General features: G+C 36.5%; 1 protein-coding gene across 1 annotated transcript in view; it reads left to right on the top strand.

The window, feature by feature from the left end:
• ZGRF1 (zinc finger GRF-type containing 1) overlaps positions 1–22,576 on the top strand; it is an 83,066-nt gene that overhangs the window by 57,545 nt on the left and 2,945 nt on the right. The window contains exons 16-23 of the mRNA XM_025386149.1: positions 1,960–2,103; positions 2,750–2,864; positions 4,244–4,506; positions 7,264–7,423; positions 10,794–10,871; positions 11,073–11,220; positions 16,053–16,180; positions 17,029–17,152. Of these exons, the coding sequence (XP_025241934.1) occupies positions 1,960–2,103; positions 2,750–2,864; positions 4,244–4,506; positions 7,264–7,423; positions 10,794–10,871; positions 11,073–11,220; positions 16,053–16,180; positions 17,029–17,152 (1,160 nt within the window). The remainder of the gene's footprint in view (positions 1–1,959; positions 2,104–2,749; positions 2,865–4,243; positions 4,507–7,263; positions 7,424–10,793; positions 10,872–11,072; positions 11,221–16,052; positions 16,181–17,028; positions 17,153–22,576) is intronic.

The following is a 22,576-nucleotide window of genomic DNA, read 5'->3' as shown; positions in this document are numbered from 1 at the left end:
CTCACCCTCTTTGATCCCCTCCTCCTCTACAGGCCTTCTGCACTTGGCCAAAATCACTTCAGGTACACAAACCCCAGTTCAAAACAGGCCCTCCAACTCGAGATTTTCCGTGGTGGTCTCCACTTCTCTCTCTGTTCCCCACAGAAAGGAAGCCAACAATCATACTAATTCAGCATCTTAGATGACACCAGAATCAGGAATCTCCTATGTCTTTATTTTTAATTCAAAAGTTTTTTTGAGCATTGTTTTGCATGTTTTGAATTATGTTATTAATTTAGTAAGTAAAAAGAATTTATAATGTGACCTTTGAAGGAAACTTTTGTGCAGGAACATTATGTATGTTTTTATTTTTTAAATGTATATCACATAGAAGACATTCATGAAGTGGTTGGATTTTTAGAAATTAAACGTTTGAGATCATTTTTTAAAAATTAAAAATCTCCAAACCAGCATTTGAGGAAAAAAAGAAAAAAATTAACAAGTAATACATAAATGGATACAATGAAAAATCAAGGTATAAAGAAATATATACAGTTAAAAGTGAAAGTCTTACTTTAATACCTTTCATTTTCATTCCTTATAGGTTACCATTTTGAAATGCATATGATTAAATAATTACTAGATATATTCAGTCTTAAGGTTCTCTTTAGTTTATTTTCTTCACTTGAATCTCTCATTCCTATTTGCAGCAGGGAAAGTTTAAGATGAATCCAATTTGATAGATTTTGTCCAATAAATTTCAGACTCATTTGGGTATTGAAATCTTAGTCGCTGCCCAGTTTAGTCTCTCTTTCAGGGCTTCCACACCTTTCTCATTTCTAAAAACCCTATTCCTCCCTGTGCCTACTTTTAATATCACAAGATACACATGCTAATTACTAAGTAGTTGCTAGAGAGGAGGAAGGTCCGCTTTCCTGAAAGAGGCTTGTTAGTGAAAATGGGATAGTATATTGCTTTTTTGTGATTATTTCTCAGCTTGCTAGAACTGCTAATATCCTTATTGATCTGATCTTTGGCACTATTCCAATTGCTGATGCCCTGGCAGTTGGTTTTCTCAGCCTGAACTGAGTCCAATATTACTTTTTTTGTAGTGTGTTAAGTGGTTGCTGTGGTCTAAATGTGTCCCCCCACCCTCCACTCCCCCCGCCAAATACATATTTTGAAATTTGATTGCCAATGTATTAAGAGCTGGGGCCTTTGGGAGATGATTAAGTCATGTGGGCACTGCATAACTTAGTCCTGCATGGGATTAGTGACCTTATAAGAGAGGTTAAAGGGAGTGCCTTGGCCCCTTTGCACCAGTGAGAGTGAGCCTTCACTGGTTATTCACTGGTGCTCTGCTGACACCTTGATCTTGGACTTTTTAGCTTCCAGAACTGCTATGAGAAATAAATTTCTACTATTTGTGAATTACTAATTTAAGATATTTTGTTATAGCAGCCTGAACGGACTAATACAATAGTCTTATGGGCTAGCCCATGTCCTGCCTTCTTAGGAGTTCTGTGGGTTCATGCAAAACCTAGGGATTTCCATTGTAGCAAACTCATCTTCCCATGTGATGTCTCTGCCCTCCTTCTTCCTCAGCCTGTAATTGTGCCATCTCTTTAGTCTTTTTCTGTGTGATTCAAGAGGTACTGTATTAATTGCAGAATCTGATGTTGGTTCTTTTGTTCAGGAGCACTCCCAACCTTTAGGTTGATAGTTGATGAATATCTTTCCAGAGCTTTACTTCTCATCATGTGTACGTATATGTGTACTATAGATGTATGTACACACACGTGCAAATATATATAATTTTTAAAAATATAGAACCATTCTGTATGTGTCTGTGTAGTGTTTAAAAATATTTGTCTTCACATCAACATGGCTCATGTATACATATGTAACAAACATGCACGTTGTGCACATGTACCCTAGAACTTAAAGTATAATTTAAAAAAAAAAAGTTTATCTTTTCAGATGATCTTTGGGTGGTTTCAAAAACCCTAGACTTTGAGCTGGATACTTTTATTGCATGTAGTGCTTTCTTTGGACCATCGTCTATCAATGAGATAGAAATATTGCCTTTGAAAGGCTATTTCCCTTCCAACTGGCCCACTAACAGTGAGTATTACTATGTTCATTTTAGTTTATATTTAAAAAGAATGATAGACAAGATGCACTGTTTGATTAAAGCCAATAAAAAGCACCCAACTCTAGTTTCTACTATTGTGTACAGTGTGTTCCTGAAAATGTGTATGAAAGTTGAATATATAGATATTTCTGTGAGGAAGAATGGTATGTGGGGGATTGTTTTGTTCTGATTTTCTGATTAGATTGTCCTGATTTTCTGTTTTCCATACATTTCTATGAAGTAATTGAGGAAAAAAAGCAAGAAAGTGTTTAAAAATTATACAAATACTACTGTATGGCACAAATGATATGTTGATTAAAGGAAACTGCTGGCTGTGAAGTTGTGCTACAACGTACTAACTCAAAACAGGTGTTCTTGTTCATTTGTTGATATATGGAAGTCCAAATATGATTTAAATTATGCAATTTATGGGTACCCATTGAAAAATGAATGAGCAGCTAGCATAGTAATTTAATGAATATAAGTTTGGGATCTGTGTGTGTGTGTTTAAGGGTTTGTTTTATGTCATGTGCTTAATTCAGTAGCCAAACTCTGAGTTATGTGAACATTTAACACAGAGTTTTTATGGACCATTTTATTTACGTCGAATGTTTATTTTTTGTATCCTCTGTACAGTGATTGTCCATGCGTTATTAGTTTGTAATGCTAGCACAGAACTGACTACTTTGAAAAACATTCAGGACTACTTTAATCCAGCTACTCTACCTCTAACACAGTACCTGTTAACAATGTAAGTCAATTTTTACCTTTGAGTCATTGGTATTAAAAAATGGTAACCAGAAGTAAAGATGAAAATTCAATAAAAGTACATTATATAAATGTTGCCAATAAAATTGTAATTATTTTTCAGACTACAACATTACTCTCTGTCAGTAGTTAAAAAGAGAAAAGGGACGGGGCACAGTGGCTCATGCCTGTAATCCCAGCACTTTGGGAGGCCGAGGTGGGCAGATCACCTGAGGTCAGGAGTTTGAGACCAGCCTGACCAACATGGAGAAACCCTATCTCTACTAAAAATACAAAATTAGCTGGGCATACTGGCTCATGCCTGTAATCCCAGCTACTCAGGAGGCTGAGGCAGGAGAATTGCTTGAACCTGGGAGGTGGAGGTTGTGGTGAGCCAAGATCGCACCATTGCACCCCAGCCTGAGCAACAAGAGTGAAACTCTATCTCAAAAAAGAAAGAGAGAGAAAAGGAAATATGCAGTATTTTTCATCTATTTATTAAGGTTTGAGCTAATAAATGTTACTGTAAATTTTTTCACTTTGTCAGGAGATAATTTAAGGATCATTTTGGTATTTATTTTATTTTTTATTATCTGTATTTTTATATCATAAATTATTTAACATTTAAAGGAATCATTTTACAGCTTGAATCCAGTATGTATATTACTACTGATTTTATTCTCGATATAGCCATATCTCATTTTCAATTTCTCAAGCACCATGTCCCTTTTTAAAAAAATGGAAGTGATATTATATTAAATGCATTAAAAATGATAGGAAAAGTCCAGTTTTCAATTTGGAATATTATTATCTGTCTGTGATGTTTTATTTTTCTCACTATAATGAAGTCCTAGGTAAAAAAATAAATATCCTTATGATTTAATTATGTTATTTATCCAATTTGAAATGAATTTTCATAGAAATAGAATTAAGACCAATTCATGTGATGTAGTTTTACCTGAAATGAGGGCTAGATTAATTATCTAAGTCAGGTTTGTATAATAGAGCATGGGTTTTAAAGTCAGTCCACCACTTATTTGTGGTGTGGTATTGGGGGGAAAAATTCAATATTCTGTATCTGTATTTGGGATAATTAACTAATTAACTACTTCCTAGTGTTGTGAAGATTTCATCAAGTAATATGTAAAATGCTCAGCAAAGTGTCAGCACGTAGTAAGTATTCAACAAATGTTAGTTCTCTTCTACCCTCCTCAATATTGGAGTATGTATCCATTTATAGTATATATCCACTTACTGTTTGTTTCCATAAAAAACTGTTCTCTGTAATGCTTACAAAGTGATGGCTAAGTTATGAATTGTTCTACTCATCTTTTTCAAATGTCTCTATTTTTAAAAATTGTTTATTTGCTTCATTTTTATTAGGTCTTCGCCAACTATAGTTAGTAACAAAAGAGTCAGTAATAGAAAATTTATCCCACCAGCCTTCACAAATGTCAACACAAAATTTGAACTACTCAGCCTAGGAGCAACATTGAAGTTAGCTAGTGAGTTGATTCAGGTATACAAGTTAAACAAAGATCAAGCTACAGCTCTAATTCAAATAGCTCAAATGATGGCATCACATGAAAGTATTGAAGAACTGAAGGAACTGCAAGCTCATACCCTCCCTATCACTATCATACATGGTAAGAAGCAAGAAATAAAATAATTGTAATTGTTTTCTTTCTTTTTTTTTTGAGATGGAGTCTCGCTCTGTCACCCAGGCTGGAGTGCAGTGGCCGGATCTCAGTTCACCGCAAGCTCCACCTCCCGGGTTTACGCCATTCTCCTGCCTCAGCCTCCCGAGTAGCTGGGACTACAGGCGCCCGCCATCTCGCCCAGCTAGTTTTTTGTATTTTTTAGTAGGGACGGGGTTTCACCGTGTTAGCCAGGATGGTCTCGATCTCCTGACCTCGTGATCCACCCGTCTCGGCCTCCCAAAGTGCTGGGATTACAGGCTTGAGCCACCGCACCCGGCCTAATTGTTTTCTATTTGTAAGCTTTTGTAACTCAGTCTGCTCCTTTATAATTTCCTAGTCAAATGAGGTTCAAGAATAACTCTAAGCAGACTTTTTAACCTGTACCCACTTTGGTAAACTGTTAGATGAGAACAGAACTGACTACCCTAAAAAAGGAGACTTATTAGTGTATCTGATAAATGAGTAGCATTATTAGCTTATGGTCAAAATAACCAGATTTGATTTAGATGTTTACATGTTGCTGTCCTATAGTAAACTTAACTTGATTAGCAAAACCTTTTGTTTATTCTTAGTCAGCTCACTCTTCTATCCTTTATATCAGTGATTACAAACCTTAATTCTTCTCATAACCTCATTCTTGCCCTTTCTCTTGATCTTGCCTCTAAAAGAGGAAATGGAGGTCATAACAGAAACTGCTTTCAATGTCCTGCCTTCCTTCTCCAATTTACCTAATTTTGGAGCTATTCTTACTGCTTGGTTCTGTCATACCAAAGGCGATTTACTTCCTCCTACTTACAGTAAATAGTTCTATCTGGATTCTGTTGCCTCAGTAGCACATTTTCTCTCATAGACCTCTACACCAAAGCTAATCCTACTTTTTTGTCCTATTTTGAGGAATTATGTAATATCCACCCTGTTGACCAAATCAAACCTGAGAGTCATCCTAGATTATTCTCTCAAGATTAAGTGACTCTCTCTTAATCCTCCTCTTATTCTCTCACTATTCATCTCCTGCCATCAGCTTAGTCACTAAGATGTGTTCCTTCTAGATTCTATCTGTCTTTCATATTGAGTATCTCTTCTCCAGTTTACTTGTATCCCCTCAATCGAAGCCTTCATCATACCTCCATATAGCCTAGTGGGTAAGAGTGCGGACTCTAGAGTTAGAATCCTGAATTTATATTCTGACTCTATCATTTGTTAGCTGTATGATTTTGGGCAGGTTATATATCTCTTAATCTTTAATTTCCTACTCTGCAAAATGGAGATCATAATAGCATTCACCTCATAGGGTTGGAGGATTAAATGAGTTAACATATGTAAAGGGCTTAGAACAGTGCTTGGCACGTGGGAGGCGCTCAGTAAAGTTAACGTTTATTATTGTTGTAATTATCTCACACTTTCTAATTGATCTACCGTTAGTTGTGCCTTACTTCATATTTTCATTCAAGTTGTTTTTTTAAAACACAATCTGATTAAGTCAAACTCATTGCTTGGCCTCACACCTGTAATCCCAGCACTTTGGGAGGTCAAGGAGGGTAGCTCGCTTAAGCTCAGGAGTTCAAGATCAGCCTGGGCAACATGGCAAAACCCTGTTTCTACAAAAACATTTAAAAATTAGCTGGACATGGAGGCATGAACCTGTAGTCCCAGCTACTTGGGAGGTTCTGGTGGGAGGATGGCTTGAACCTGGGAGGCAGAGGTCGCAGTGAGTCAAGATTGCACCACTGCACTCCAACCTGGGCAACGGAGCCAGACCGTGTCTCAAAAAGACAAAACAAAACAAAACAAAACAAAAAAAACAACCATTGCTGAAAATCTTTAGATGACATCTGCTGGACTCTGAGATAAGATTCAAACTTTGTTTAGCTATAGCAAACAGAGCTTTTGTGATTTACCTTACTAGCTCCCGTGCCTACCTTATCAGCCTCATCTCTTACCTATTTGGTAGAGGTTATATAGAAAAGTTACTTTAACAGCTGCATGCTTTGTCATGGCTCTGCCTGGAATGGCCCTTTCTCTAAGCAGTCTGGGTATCTTATCCTGGAAGTCTTAGTTCTACTTCTTAATTTTAGGAAGTACTCACATCTCCATCAAAGCAGGGATAGATTTTCTTCCTTCTGTGATCCAAAATAATATTACTTACCATATTATTTCTAATTATTACTTTACTTGTTTATAATTTTAAGTAGGCGATGGTCTCATTAAAAGTGGAAGTATTTTGGTTATCTATTTATCCCCTGTGCTTTGCACATAGTGAGCACTCAGTGTTTTTCGAGCACATTAATTAATTAAATGGAGGAGGGAGAGATGGATGAAATATTTGTTATGCCTATAGAAATTTATGTTTGACCAGGCACAGAGGCTCACGCCTGTAATTCCAGCACTTTGGGAGGCCAAGGCAGGTGGATCACTTGAGTTCAGGAGTTTGAGACCAGCCTGCCAATACGGTGAAACCGTGGCTCTACTAAAAATACAAAAATTAGCCAGGTGTGGTGATGCATGCTGGTAATCCCAGCTGCTTGGGAGGATGAGACAGGAGAATCACTTGAATCTGGGAGGCGGAGGTTACAGTGAGCTGAGATTGTGCCATTGCACTCCAGCCTGGGTGACAGAGTGAGACTCTGTCTCAAAAAAGAAAAGAAAAAAGAAATTTATTTATTTTATGCTTTTTATTTTTTCTTCTTCTTTTAAAATAATTAGGTGTGTTTGGAGCAGGAAAGAGTTATTTGCTGGCAGTGGTGATTTTGTTCTTTGTACAGCTGTTTGAAAAGAGTGACGCTCCCACCGTTGGAAATGCAAGGCCATGGAAACTTCTAATTTCTTCTTCTACTAATGTGGCTGTTGACAGAGTACTTCTTGGGTAGGCATGAAAAGTGCATTTAAGTAGCTATTGTTTTGGGATATTGTTGAGAGAGGCAACCCACTGTGGGCCCTGAGTGTCCATGTACTCTTGCTGGTTATGCCAAGAATGCAAGACATTTGTCTCTGACCCAGGAGCCAGCATCTATGAAACAGTAACAGGCTAACTAATTAGTTTGTAAGAAGGATAAAATAAAAACCAAAACTGGAAATTTTGGCACAGTGATACTCATGCAAAAATTCAAGTTCAGCCAAGAACATGTAGGGCTAGAGATGCATTGTTGGGGGAGGCAGTCTGCCAGCAGCCCTGAGCATCCCTGCTGGGATGCCAAGGATACAAGTCCCTGACCATTCTTACCCAAAACATTTCTCACATTTTGTTTGCAATAAGCAACTTTGACTGATGAAGTAATGTCTCCCTCCAGGACAAAGAGCAGGCTTGCTTATTACTTGTTATAAGATATTGGATCCCCAGCCTCAGTGTTCTTGCCCTACTCCTCAACCCACGGCATGTGCAGGCATCTACCTGGATGCTGTTTGTCTCCTCATGTGACTTGGGAGCCAAGGGAAACCAATGCAGATATGTTGATAATTATACTGCTTCCTGTGCCATAAGTAAAAGTCCTTTGTCTCTGACCTAGGAGTCTTGGGTCTATTACCTTAGAAGTAGGCTAAAATCAGGCTGGGCATGATGGCTCACGCCTGTAATCCCAGCACTTTGGGAGGCCAACGTGGGCAGATCACTTGATGTCAGAAGTTCAACACCAGCTTGGCCAACATTGTGAAATCCCGTCTTTACTAAAAATACCAAAAAACAGCCCGGTGTGGTGCCAGGTGCCTGTAATCCCAGTCACTCAGGAGTCTGAGGCAGGAGAATTGCTTGAACTCAGAAGGCAGAGGCTGCAGTGAGCTGAGCCTGTACCACTGCACTCCAGCCTGGGTGACAGAGGGAGACTGTCTCCGAAAAAAAAAAAAAAATTAAAAAAATAAATAAATAAAAAGAAGTAGGCTAGAATCAAATTCCAGAATCAGTAGTTATAGATTAGTCTCTTGTTCATCTGCCTATATGAACACATCATAGTAAAATGGCTTAACAATTTAAGTATATTATGTTTTTTATTTCAATAAGAGGAATGCAAAGAAGACAATAATCTGTTTTGAAGGTAATTTTTGTGATTGCATAAGACTTTATTAAAAATGCAAAGAATATTACAATATTTCACCAATATTCCAATGTTTAATGATCTGAATTTCAACATAAATGGCAGTTTGGTTAGGAGAAACAGTCATTATTTCTAAGCCTAGGCAATTAAAACATTAATTTTCATAATTATACAAGTGAATGTTTATGGTAGAACATATGCAGACTACACAGATGTTTTATTATATTTACTTACAGATTTTTAAATACACACTCATACATTTTGTTTTCCAAATTTGAGATTCAATAGTATGTGTTGTTTGTGTCCTGCTTTTTTTACTTAAAAAGTTGGCTCATACCTGTATTCCCAATACTTTGGGAGGCTGAGGTGAGCAGATCACTTGAGGCCAGGAGTTCAAGACTAGCCTGGCGAGCATGGTGAATCCCTATCTCTACCAAAAATATAAAAATTAGCTGGGAATCATGCCTGTAATTCCAGCTACTCGGGCAGCTGAGGCACAAGAATCACTTGAACCCAGAAGGTGGAGGTTGCAGTGTGCCAAGATCACACCACTGCACTCCAGCCTGGGTGACAAAGTGAGACTCTGTCCCGAAAAAAAAATCATAGAAAACATAATTTTTTATAACTCTATTGTATTCAATGATTTTCTTATGCCATACTTTAAGCAATTTTTGATCAGTAAATTATTTCCAAATTCTTGCCAGTATGAATTATATTATGACAAAGATCCTTAAACATAAAACTCTGTATCCGTTTCTGATTCTTTCCTTAGGAAAATAATCCTAAGCCTAGAATAAAAAATATGAAAACTTTTAAGCTTCTAAAAATACTTTTCAAAATTTCCCTTCAGAAAGATTCTTTCAGTGTACACTCTTATAAGCAATTCAAAAGAGTGGCCGAGGACTTTGTGTTTGTTTGTTTGTTTTTAATAAAGACAATGAAGAGTTACCTGGAGACTACACAGGAAAGAACTTTAGATTGCTTAGCCCAAGATGAAAATTTAACTGTAGACTGTTAGAAAACAAAACAATATTAAAAACAAACAAACAAAAAAACAAGAAGTTAGAATGAGGAGGGAAGGTAAGTACTCAATACTAAAAGTTAACAGGAAACTTATAAAAGAGATTCTTTAATGCTTAAATCTCTGATAAGGACCTGAGAAATGTGAATCTCTAATTAGGATCTATGCCTCAACTGCTTATAGTCTGGTTTCATACATTTCTTCACACTGAAATAACCTTTTCATTGTGTGCTTGAACAGACCTTGTTTTCCTATTGTAGTGGATAGAACAGTTTCTTGAGAAAAAATGAAAGAGCATGGGGTGAATAGTACTTTGAGGAGACTGCACCTTTGTTATTATAGATTTAACCAAACTTGCATTGAAAAAAAAATCGTAAGCTAGTATTTCAGCCCATTAAGTTGCTATTATTCTTCAAGCTGAAGACTATGAAAAATGTGAAAATTGAAATCTGTTCATATATTGATACTAATTTGTTTCGTAATTATTTTGGAAAATTGTTTTTAGAGATCTATAGTTTAGTTCTCCAGGTCTTTACATTCCCATTTTGAAGTGGTAGAAGTTTTAGAGAGTTGAGTATTCACTGAGTTCCAGCTGTGTTCCCAGCATAGTGCTAGAGCTGTAAGATATATAAAAGGAAAGTGTAGGTGAGGGGTCATTCCTCACAAAGCCCTAACTAAGGGGTAATGTATGTAGAGGACCAGTCATAACCTTTGGATGTAGACAGGGTTGCCTGGGTTTGAATCATGATACCTCACCTCTGAGCTTGTGTCCTCATCTCTAAGAGGAGATGTCATCTAGAGCTGTCGTGAGTATTAAACAATGTAATATACGTAAAGAGGCTCTTCCTAACAAATCTTGGTGCTAAGCATATGGTAGCTATTGCTTTCTATATTGTGTCTTTAGAGGCAATTTTATTTGTGATAAATACTAACATTGGCTTTTTATGAACATTTAATGAGCCTTCAAGATGGAATAATGCATATTTTTTAATTCTCTAGAAAATGCATTATATTTAAAAAACCAACTACATTGCATTTACTTTGAGTTTAGGTATTTCACATTAAATTTTATAACTAAAATATACTGTTACACAAAATTAGTTGTAATAACACAGTTATTATATAAAACTTTATTTTGTATTCTGTTTCCTAAATAATCAGAATCTATATTGTTTTCTTATTTAAAGGCTTCTCAGTCTTGGATTTGAAAACTTTATCAGAGTTGGGAGTGTTAGGAAGATTGCCAAACCAATTTTACCTTATAGGTAAGAATGCAAAATTCCAGAAGCCACAGAATGGTCAGTGGGAAGTATGGTACTTTTATATCACTCTTACCTTAAATTTGATTTTTGAAGAATGGAGAAAGGCTTATCTTTTCTTGGTTAACTTAGAAAATTCGTATTTTGCTTTACTGTGATGTTACAAAAAATGAAATAAAGAGGAGTGTTTTTAATATAATTCTTTAGCCTGCATGCTGGCTCAGAAAATGAAAGTGAACAGTTAAAAGAACTACATGCACTAATGAAAGAAGACCTGACTCCTACGGAAAGAGTCTATGTGAGAAAAAGCATTGAGCAGCATAAACTGGGGACAAATAGAACCCTGCTGAAGCAGGTAAGAAGTAGCTTCAGTTTGTTTCTTGATTTATGTATACCATTCAGATTCTCTTGTTTCTGTTGATGAAATAATATTTCCTTTAAATAAAACAAACTGCCATGATAGTTTAGATTCTACTGAGGTGCATGCATGTGGATCCTTGGATATAGTCTACCCAGTGTATGTTTTATGTTTGCTTCAAAGCATTCTTCAAATTCGTGAATAGATCCAACTCACCATGACTGAGTCATCTTTTCTCCTTCTCCCTGTTTACTTTCTTTTTATAGGCTTGAAGAGGAAAGTATAGAGGTGGGAATAGATTCCTTACAAGTTAAATGAAATTGGTTGTATTCTAGGAGAAACAGTGATGGAGAGGGTCTGACCCTGAGCAAAATATCCAAATGAAATTTGTCGCTGATGCTCTCCAAGAAAGCCAAGACCTTTAGTGTTTGTATATATCCAAAAATCCAGGAGGCTCAGATACTAGCTTCCAGGTATTGGGAGCCAAGACTAAGCACACAAGATTCCAGGCTTTAACAGGTAGCACCATCTTCTTTATCAAGTTTTGATCCAGGGAAGCCTGGGCATCAGCTGTTGGAAGAGAGAAATCAATCAGCAGCTTCCTCCTGTGAAAGTAGAGCATGGGGAAAAGCAATGGGGATGGAGTAAAAGAAAGTTGTTGGCTTCTTGGGCCACTTGCACATTGGCAACTTTCTGCTAGAGAGTTGAGAAAATCAGTCTACTTGGGACCCTGTATTAATCAGCTATTGCTGAAATAATGAGGGTTGACAAACTCAGTCTTAGTACTTTAAGACAACAGCTTATGACTCTACAGGTCAAGTGGTGTCGCTTGGCCTGAGGCTACGGATCAAGTCTCTCATTCTGAGAACAGTTGCTATGGCATGATCTTTTAACAGATGGCAGAAGTGCAAGAGGGCAGGACAGATCACAGAAACACATTTAAGGCTTCAGTTCATATTATGTCTGCTGACATTCCATTTGCTGTAACAGGTCACATGGCCAAGCCTAACATCAGTGAGGCAAGGAAATATACTCCCCTACTTCTCTGGTGGGAAGCACTGCCAAGTAACATGGCAAAGGGTGTGGATATGTAATAATAATTTCCTAGAGCAGGAAGGAGAAACTGGAAATAATAACTAAATCTATAACAAGTTTTGGTTCTGGAAGTCCTCAGAAAACTTCAGACTAACTTTCTGTTATTTGAATTTTAGAGTTAAGTCTGTACTCTCTTCTTAACCAAATCCAGAAAGGCTTAGTTTGGCTGTGTTCAATTAATACAAATTAGTCATTTATTTAAACTACTTACCACTTTACTCACCCAACATAACAATGATACATAAGAATAATATATCATTGTTAACGATTTCTTGGATGATTTTCTGAATGAAAGCTCAGTTACCATGATCTATTGCTCACTGGTATCACCTATTCACAAATGAAAACTATTTTAGAGGAATTATTTTTTTAGATGTTTTCTCTGACATATTTCTAAGGTCCAGTCAGGCATTCAGACCTGACACCTTTTTTTTTTTTTTTTTTTTTTTTTTTTGAGCCAGAGTCACTCTGTCACCCAGGCTGCAGGCTGGAGTGCAGTGGCACAGTCTCAGCTCACTGCAACCTCCACCTCCTGGGTTCAAGCGAGTCTCCTGCCTCAGCCTCCTGAGTAGCTGGGACTACAGGCACGTGCCACCACACCCGGCTAATTTTTGTATTTTTAGTAGAGACGGGGTTTCACAATGTTGGCCAGGCTGGTCTCAAACTCCTGACCTTAAGTGATCCTCCCACCTCCGCCTCCCAACGTGCTGGGATTACAGGCATGAGCCACCACACCCGGAAGACCTGACTCATTTCTAAAGTGACATGTCTTCACAATAAAACTAATTTTTAAAAATGCTTCATAGTTAATTAATACTTGTTAGGTCAGTAACAAAATCTTTTCTGCTGTTAGAATCTCAGCAACATAATAATAAATTAAAAGATAATATAATTTTTTAAAGAAAACTTAAAACTTTAGGTCTTTGTATTAGACATTTCTTTAAATTTAAAAACTTCCTGACACAGAACTTTAGAGTTCTCATTCTAAGATTGTTTTGTAGACATAGTTGCCAGAAATTAAATAAAATGAATAATATTTCAGAGTGGCACTGAAGCTTGATCATTTTTAAAGCACTGAACGTTTAAATACTGTGGAATTTCTGATATAAATATGGCTTTAAGATTTTTGTTTTTGTTTTTAACAAAACAAGAAAACCTAACTGATACAGGGCTATTGTATGTGGTGAGTATTATTTATTATTAAAAAAATAAGGCGGTTGTAATGTTTTCTTGTTTTGTAGGATCTGTGGAGGCAATATTTAATTTGTAAAGTATATTTTTTGTCACTTTGTTGAAAAAAGATATGGTCAGTTGGTATGAACTGCCCTTGCTATCAAGAAGTATAATTTTATAGATCTTCAGATTGTTAGAAGAGAATAAGTACAATCACATATCATTTAACAATGGAATTACATTCTGAGAAATGTACAGCTTTGTCATTGTGTGAACGTCATAGTGTACTTACACAAACCTAGATGGTATAGCCTACTACACACCTAAGCCACATCGTATAGCCTGTTGCTCCTCAGCTACAAATCTGTACAGCATGTTACTGTACTGTATACTGTAGGCAATTAATTGTAACACAATGGTATTTCTGTATCTAAACAGAAAATGTACTGTGAAAATATGGTATAAAAGATTTAAAATGGTACACCTGTATAGGGAGGGAGGGAAGGAGAAATTGGAAATAATAACCACAAAGTTTTGGTTCTAGAAGTCCTCAGAAAACTATGTATATTATAGCTTTTTAATAGTTAACTTTATAGTTAAATTACTATGAATGGAGCTTGCAGGACTGGAAGTCACTGTGGTTGAGTCAGTGAGTGAGTGGTGAGTGAATGTGGAGGCCTAGGACACTGCTGTACACTACTGTAGACTTAAAAAAAAGTTTTGATTTTTTTGAGACAGAATCTTGCTCTGTCCAGGCTGGAGTGCAGTCTGCGATCTCAGCTCACTGCAACCTCCGCTTCCCGGGTTCAAGCGATTCTTCTGCCTCAGCCTCCCGAGTAGCTGGGATTACAGACACCTGCCACCATGCCCGGCTAAGTTTTGCATTTTTATTAGAGATGGGGTTTCACCATGTTGGCCAGGCTGGTCTCAAACCCCTGACCTTCAGCGATCCACCTGCTTCAGCCTCCCAAAGTGCTGGAATTACAGGTGTGAGCCACCACGCCTGGCCTACTGTAGACTTTGTAAACACTGTACAGTTAAGCTACCCCAAATTTATTTAAAAATGTTTTCTTTCTTCAATAATAAATTAGCTTATGATAACATTTTTACTTTATAAAGTTTAAAATTTTAAAAAAACTGTTTGATTCTTTTGTAATAACACAGCTTGAAACACAAACATTTTGTATCTACAAAAATATTCCATAAGCTTTATTTAAAATTTCTCTTTTTTTATCTTTAAAACTGTTTTTTTCTTTTATTGTTTAAAACTAAGATACAAACACACACATTATTCTAGGCCTACCCAGGGTCAGGATCATCAATATCACTGTCTTCCCCCTCTACATCTTGTCCCACTAGAAAGTTTTTAGGGGCACTAGGACACATGGGGCTGTCAGGGCTTATGATAACAATACCTTCTTCTGGATACCTCCCGAAGAACGTCCCTGAAACTGTTTTATAGACAACTTTTTTTTTTTTTTTAAATAAGTAGGAGTACATTCTAAAATAATAATAAAAGTGTGCTATAGTAAATGTATAAACCACTAAAATAGTCATTTATTATCAAGTATTATGAACTGTACATAATTGTATGTGCTATAGTTTTATATGACTGGCAGTACAATAGGTTTGTTTACACCAGGATCACCATAAATACATGCATAATGCATTGTGCTGTGAGAGTTGTGATGTCACTAGGGGCTGGGAATTTTTCAGCTCCATTATAATTTTATGAGACCATCATCATATATCTGGTCCATCATTGACCGAAACATCACATTGTTATGTGGCACATGACTGTATATGTATATGTACATGTATGTGTTTGTGTTTATGCACACACATGTATATGTACACAAACATACGTGTGTATATGTGTATGTACACATATGTGTATAGATAGCGGGCTACTAGGTCAATGACTACATCGATTTAGAAAATTCATAGATTTCCCTATTGTTTACATTTAGCTTTAGAGATTAAAAATCAGCTTTTATGAAGCTTTTTGCCTTCAGAGTAATGCCATGTTGCTATTATGTGTAACTTACAAGATTCAAATATATTCACAGGCTACAAGTACATTTTATTTACTGTTGTTTAAAATTAGTCATCTTTACATTTTTAAATAAATAAAACTAATGTGCTTGAAGGTTAAGCAAAGAATATTTCGTTAACATATTCAATGTTTTTTGTGAAGAACTTTGGCCTGTGTTGATATAATGTATGTTGTCTAACCTCATCTAGACAATAAAATATGTGCGTCATCCTTGATATTTTACAAATGCTTGATATTGTGATACTTTCCTTCTGAATATCAAAATATGTCTTTTATTTGTTCTTGTTAATGGGCTTGTGGCTTAAGTAACCTACATTTGTTGATTTCCATTTTGTATGTAGGAATAATAAAAATATGGAGATATGATGACCTAAGATTTCTGATGGCTAGGAATTAAATTAGGACTAGCTCACTCTCTAATTTTAGCCTACAAGTTCTTTGGTAAATACATTCTCTTATTTTCTTTGAATAGTTGTTAATTAATAACATTTTTGTTGTAATAAAGGTTCGAGTAGTTGGAGTTACCTGTGCAGCCTGCCCATTCCCATGCATGAATGATCTTAAATTTCCTGTAGTTGTGTTGGATGAGTGTAGTCAGATAACCGAACCGGCCTCTCTCCTTCCCATTGCAAGGTAACCTAAAATATTCTTTTCCTAGGGGTAACACCTGTAATCCTAGCACTTTATGAGGCTGAGGCGGCTGGATTGTTTGAGTCTAGGAGTTTGAGACCAGCTTGGGCAACATGGCAAATCCCCATTTCTACAGAAAATACAAAATTAGCTGGGCATGGTAGTGTGTGCCTAAAGTCCCAGCAACTTGGGAGGCTGAGGTGGGAGGATTGCTTGAGCCCAGGAGGTCAAGGCTGCAGTGAGCAGGGATCGCACGACTGCAGTCTAGCCTGGGTGACACAGAGTGAAACCCCGTCTCAAAAAAAAAGAAAAGAAAAAAGAAAAAATAATAATACTGAAGCATGAAAGGATTAAATAACCTGCTGGGTATCTAAAATATAATGGAGTTGAGATTTAGATATAGGTTTGTTTATAAAACTTTGATTTTTCCCCACTATATCCTACTCCTATTTAGGAAAACATTTAGCCCCTGAGAACCCAATTTACTTAATTTCTAAGACAACGGTTTAAGCTAAATGACTCCTAAGAAAGACTTCAATTTTAAGAGTTTATGGATTCTAAAAACTAGCATTTCCCAAATATGCTCTGTGAAATATTAATTCCATGCAGAGGCAAGGGGCACCTACTAGCTTTTATGTGCGGGGAGGGTAACTAAATTATATAAAGGATTCTTTATTGCGTAACTTTTCAAAGCCTTTAATGTGCTTAATAGCACTACTAAGCTTTATTAGTACTCAGGATATTTCATGGCATTTGAATATTTCGAAGTACAATTTTGGCAAACAGTGTAATAAATGATGTTAATGCACTCTTTTTAATTGCTTAGATTAATTTTTGAAATTCTGTTTTAGGTTTGAGTGTGAAAAGCTGATTCTTGTTGGAGATCCCAAACAGCTACCTCCTACTATTCAGGGTTCTGATGCAGCTCATGAAAATGGATTGGAACAAACTCTTTTTGATCGACTTTGCTTAATGGTACATACTGCTAAATTCTTACAGAATTATCATTTATTGATTCTACATTGTGTGTATGTGTTGATAGAGAATGAAAATATTAGAAGACTTAGTCCTCCCTTAAAATAATGTATAATTGGAGTTGTCTGGAAAATATTAATCTTAAATACAAGTGGAACCCTGCAATTTAAGTACCTTTTTTTTTTTTTTTTTTTTTGAGACGGGGTCTCACTCTGTCGCCCAGGCTGGAGTGCAGTGGCCAGATCTCAGCTCACCGCAAGCTCCGCCTCCCGGGTTTACGCCATTCTTCTGCCTCAGCCTCCCCAGTAGCTGGGACTTACAGGCGCCTGCCACCTCGCCCGGCTAGTTTTTTGTATATTTTAGTAGAGACGGGGTTTCACCGTGTTAGCCAGGATGGTCTTGATCTCCTGACCTCGTGATCCGCCTGCCTCGGCCTTCCAAAGTGCTGGGATTACAGGCTTGAGCCACCGCGCCCGGCCAGTACCTTTTATAAAAAGAAATGTTTCCCTATTTACTTGAGTAGTGGGTAGGAGTATATAGCTTTTGCTCTAAAACCAAAAAAACCTATAATGTCTCTATTATCTACATGGAGCATTACTTCACATTGTAAATAATTTTTAAATTAATTATTAACATTTTTTAATTGGGGTGGAATTTACTGTCTTAGTCTATTTTGTGCTAGTATAACAGAACAACCTGAGACTGGGTAATGTATGAAGAACAGAGATTTATTTCTTATAGTTTTGGAGGCTGAGATGTCTAAGACCTAGGGACCTGCATTTGGCAGGGACTTTCTTGCTTCATTGTCATCCTGTGGTGGTGGGCAGAAGAGCAAGAGAGTGGGAGAGGCCAAACTCATCCTTTTATGAGGAAGCCACTCATGTGATAATGGCATTAATCCATTAACCCACACACATATACCAGGAATGGCATTAATCCATTCACAAATCCATCTTTTTATGAGGAACCCACTCATGTGATAATGGCATTAATCTGTGAGGATTACAAAGAATCCTCATGGCCTAATCACCTTTTGAAAGTCCCACCTCTCAACACTGTTGCATGGGGATGAAGTTTCCAACACAGGAAATTTGAGGGACACGTTCAAACCATTGCATTCATCTAACATAAAACTATTTTTTAAATTTCTTTAAAAAAATTTTTTTTTCTTTACAGCATGCGGTTTATATAGCAGAAACTATTTTAAAGTGAACAGTCTAGTAGCATTTAGTACATTCACAGTTTCTTGTGTGACCACTACCTCTGTCTGGTTTCAAAATGTTTTCATCACTTCAAAATAAAATCCATACCCATTTAGCAGTTAACTGCCCATTTCCTCTTCCCTACAGCTTCTGGCAGACACCAGCCTGCTTTCTCTCTGTATGGATTTATTTATTCTGGATATTTTATATAAATGGAATCATACAATATGTGACATTTTGTGTCTCTCTTCTTTCATTTTTTGAGGTTCATTTATGTTGTAGCATGTATCGGTACTATATTATTATTACTTTAAAGTACATTCATAATGTTGTACAACCATCACTTGTCCATTTCCAGAATTTTTTCATTATCCCAAACAGAAACTTTGAACCATTAAGCAATAATTTCCCATATCCTCTTCCCTCAGCCCCTAGTAACCTCTGTTCTATTTTCTAGCTCTATGAATTTGCCTATTCTAGGTGCCTCATTTGAGTAGAGTCATACAGTATTTGTCATTTTACATCTGTCTGATTTACTTAGCATAATGTGTTCAGAGTTCATCCTTGTTGTAGCATGTATCAGAATTTCATTCCTTTATAAGGCTAAATAATATTCCATTGCATGTATGTACTACATTTCTGTTGATAGATAGTTGGGTTGTTTTCACCTTTTGGCTCTTGTGAATAATCTCTTGTTCAAATCCCTGCTTTCAGTTCAGTACATACCCAGAAGTATAATTGTTGGGTCATATGATAATTGTATGTTTAAATTTTTGAGGAACCACCAAACTTTTTTCTATAGTAGCTGCATCATTTTACTCTCCCAGCGGCAGTTGCACAAGGGTTCTGATTTATCCACATTCTCACCAACACTTCTTGTTGGTTTTTGAGTATCATAGCCATCCTAATGGATGTGAAGGGGTATCTTATTGTGGTTTCCCTAAAGACTAATGATCTTGAGCTTCTTTTCATGAGCTTATTGGCCATTTTTATATCCTCTTTGAAGAAATGCCTATTCAAGTCCTTTGCCTATTTTTTAATTGGGTTGTTTTGGTGTTTTTGTTGTTGCGTTATAGGTTTGTTTTTTTAAAAAATATATTCTAGAAATTAGTCTCTTTTCAAATATATGCTTTGCAATTTTTTTTCCATTTTGTTGGTTGTCTTTTCACTTTCTTAATAGTGTTTTTTGATGCACAAGAGTTCTTAGTTTTGACGAAGTTCAATTTACCTATTTTTTTTTAATTCTGTTGCTTGTGCTTTTAGTGTTATATCTATGAAATTGTTGCCAAATCCAATGTCATGAAAATTCTCCCCAATATTTTCTTCTAAGAATTTTATAATTTTAGCTCTTATGTTGAGGTCTTTGATCCATTTTGAGTTAATTTTTGTATATGGTATAAGGGTCCAATTTCATTCTTTTGCATGTGGATATATAGTTTTCCCAATGTGTGGAAAAGACTCTCCTTTTTTCCCATGTAATTGTCTTGGAACCCTCATCAAAAATCAGTTGAGCACATATACAAGGGTTTATTTCTGGACTTTCTATTCTATTCCATTGGTCATTGGCTTGTAGATGCTACCTTCTTGCTGTGTCCTCACATGGCAGAGAGAGAAAGAGAGAACACTGTTTCTATACAAACTATACAACTATATAAACACTATGTTTGTATAGTTGCCATTCTTGTTTCATTTTCTGGTGTTCATGCTTGGATATCAGATACTCTCTCAGATTTGTATTCTCTGTTTTCTCAGTACCCTGGAATTATGGTGATGTCCCATCAAAGTGATAGGACAGCTGAGGCCCAAGAGTATCCCTGGGAAAGGGACACAGTTCTTGAGCCTTCAATTCTAGTAAAAACTGCCAAGTTCACGTTACCATTTTCATTATTCTTAGGAACCATTGCCATCATATGAATTCTGGCTCACTGTGCTGCTTTTTCCCCTTCCACCCCTGAATCTTGTTTCTTTCTCGATGACAAGTACTTTTTAAAGTTTATGGCATTTGGTTGGCTGTAAACCTTTCTTTGTTGCATAATTGCTGCATTATCTTTGCTGCTGTTTTTGTATTTTTTGTACCTTTATATATTGGAGAATGGATTCTATAAGGCAGCTTTATTCTACCTTAATTAAGAAGTTCCCCCTTAGATTGAATTTCAAGTTGCATTGAATTTTGAGTTGAATTGTATTCCGTTTTGTGAAGAAGGAAGCTTTCAGTTGTCTTGAGCTGTTAATTGCAATTTAATTGCAAAACTTTCCACCTCATCTGTGACAAGTCAGTGTCCAACCTCTTTTGTATCAGACATTTTCAATGGCTTTGTAAAAAAAAAATCTTAACTAAAAAAAAAAATTATCTTAAAAAAGGGCTGGGCATGGTGGCTCCGGCCTGTAAATCCCAGCACTTTGGGAGACTGAGGTGGGAGGATCACTTAAGGCCACAAGTTTGACACCAGCTCTGGCACCAGAGTAAGATCCTGCCTCTACCAAAAAAAATTTTAAAATAAAAAGTTATTTAAATTCTTAAAACATTTTTGAATAGGTGATATAGTCATATGGTTCAAAACTCAAGTGGAACCAAAAAACATGGAGATAGTGAAGACTTCTCCTCCTGTCCCCCAATCATTCATTCTCTCTCCTTCAAAGAAACTTGTCATCACTTTCTTGTACCTTTCTTGTGATATTTTATGCCTGTAAGCAAATATAGAGCATTTTCCCTCCCCATTTTAACAAATGGTAGTGTACTCTGCATACTGTTCTGCCCTTTTTCATGTACCTATTGTCAATGCCTTTTAAAATATGAAGTGGGGTTTTTTTAATTTGGGGGAATTCTAAAACGGCAAATAAGGGATGGACAAAAAAGTGAGTTAGTCACAGAGTAGAATAAAAAACAGTTATTATGAATGAGCTAGATCCATATGGATAGTTCTCAGAAATATAGTGGATATTGAAAGAAGCAAAGCACAAAGGGATAATTATAATAAAATGCCATTTATGAGAATTTCAAAAGCACATAATATATATTATTTATAGATTCATACCAATACAGTAAACATATAAAAACATGTATGACGAGTCCACAAAACAAAATCAGGACTGGGGTTATTTCTGGGAAAGGTGGTAGAGGAAAGCAATGAAGGAGGATCTTTAGCTATATATGTCATATTTTATCTAACAAAAGAGAGAGCCAAAACAAAAATGACTTAATATGGCTAATGTCAAGTCTGGATGGTAAGTTCATGGATGTAATATTATTTCTTTGCTTTCTGTATATTTGAACTAGTTCACAATTATTAAAAGTAAAAGAAATAAAAGTAATCACTATTCATTATAGAAAGTGTGGAAACTACAGACAAGAGAAAAGGCAAGCTGGGTGTGATGGTTCGTGCCTATAATCTATAATCTCAGCTGCTTGGGAGGCTGAGGTGAGAGGGTCATTTGAGTCCAGGAGTTCGAGGCTGCAATGAGCTATGTCTCACCACTGTATTCCAGCCTGGGCAGCAGAGCAGGATCCTGTCTCTTAAAAAAAAAAAAAAAAGAAAGAAAAGAAAAGAAAAAAATAGATAAATTCGGGTGGGGTGTCAGGCATCTGTAGTCCCAGCTACTCAGGAAGCTGAGGCAGAAGGATCGTGTGAGCCCCAGGAGTTTGAGGCCAGCCTAAGCAACAGCGAGACCCTGTCTCAGAAAAGAAAGAAAAAAGGTAAAAACAAAACAAAAACATCTGTAATAACTTCACTGCCCTTAAGAGAAAACTCTCTGTAATGTTTTAGTATTTTTCCTTCCATCTTTTATCCTAGGGTTATATGCCTATATCAAATATATGTATTTATACATAGTTGAAACCATACCATAAATATAACTTCTATCTTGCCTTTTTAAACTTTGCATAATAGTAAATCATCTCCCCTTGTTACTACTAGCTTTGTAGCATTACTGTTGTCATAAATATGTTGATCACTAAGTATTATGTAGTGTGGATATACCATAATTTAGTCATTTCTCTAACATTTGAGCAGCTCACTGCAACCTCCACCTCCTGGGTTCAAGGGATTCTCCTACCTCAGCCTCCCGAGTAGCTGGGATTACAGGCGCCCGCCATCATGCTTGGCTAATTTTTGTATTTTTAGTAGAGATGGGGTTTTACCATGTTTGCTAGGCAGGTCTCGAACTCCTGACCTCAGGTGATCTACCCACCTTGGCCTCCCAAAGTGCTGGGATTACAGGCGTT

This window comes from Theropithecus gelada, chromosome 5 (assembly GCF_003255815.1).
Source record: "Theropithecus gelada isolate Dixy chromosome 5, Tgel_1.0, whole genome shotgun sequence".
Classification (NCBI taxonomy): Eukaryota; Metazoa; Chordata; class Mammalia; order Primates; family Cercopithecidae; genus Theropithecus; species Theropithecus gelada.
The sequence above is the reverse complement of the archived record's forward strand: the minus strand, read 5'-3'. Positions and strand labels throughout refer to the sequence as shown.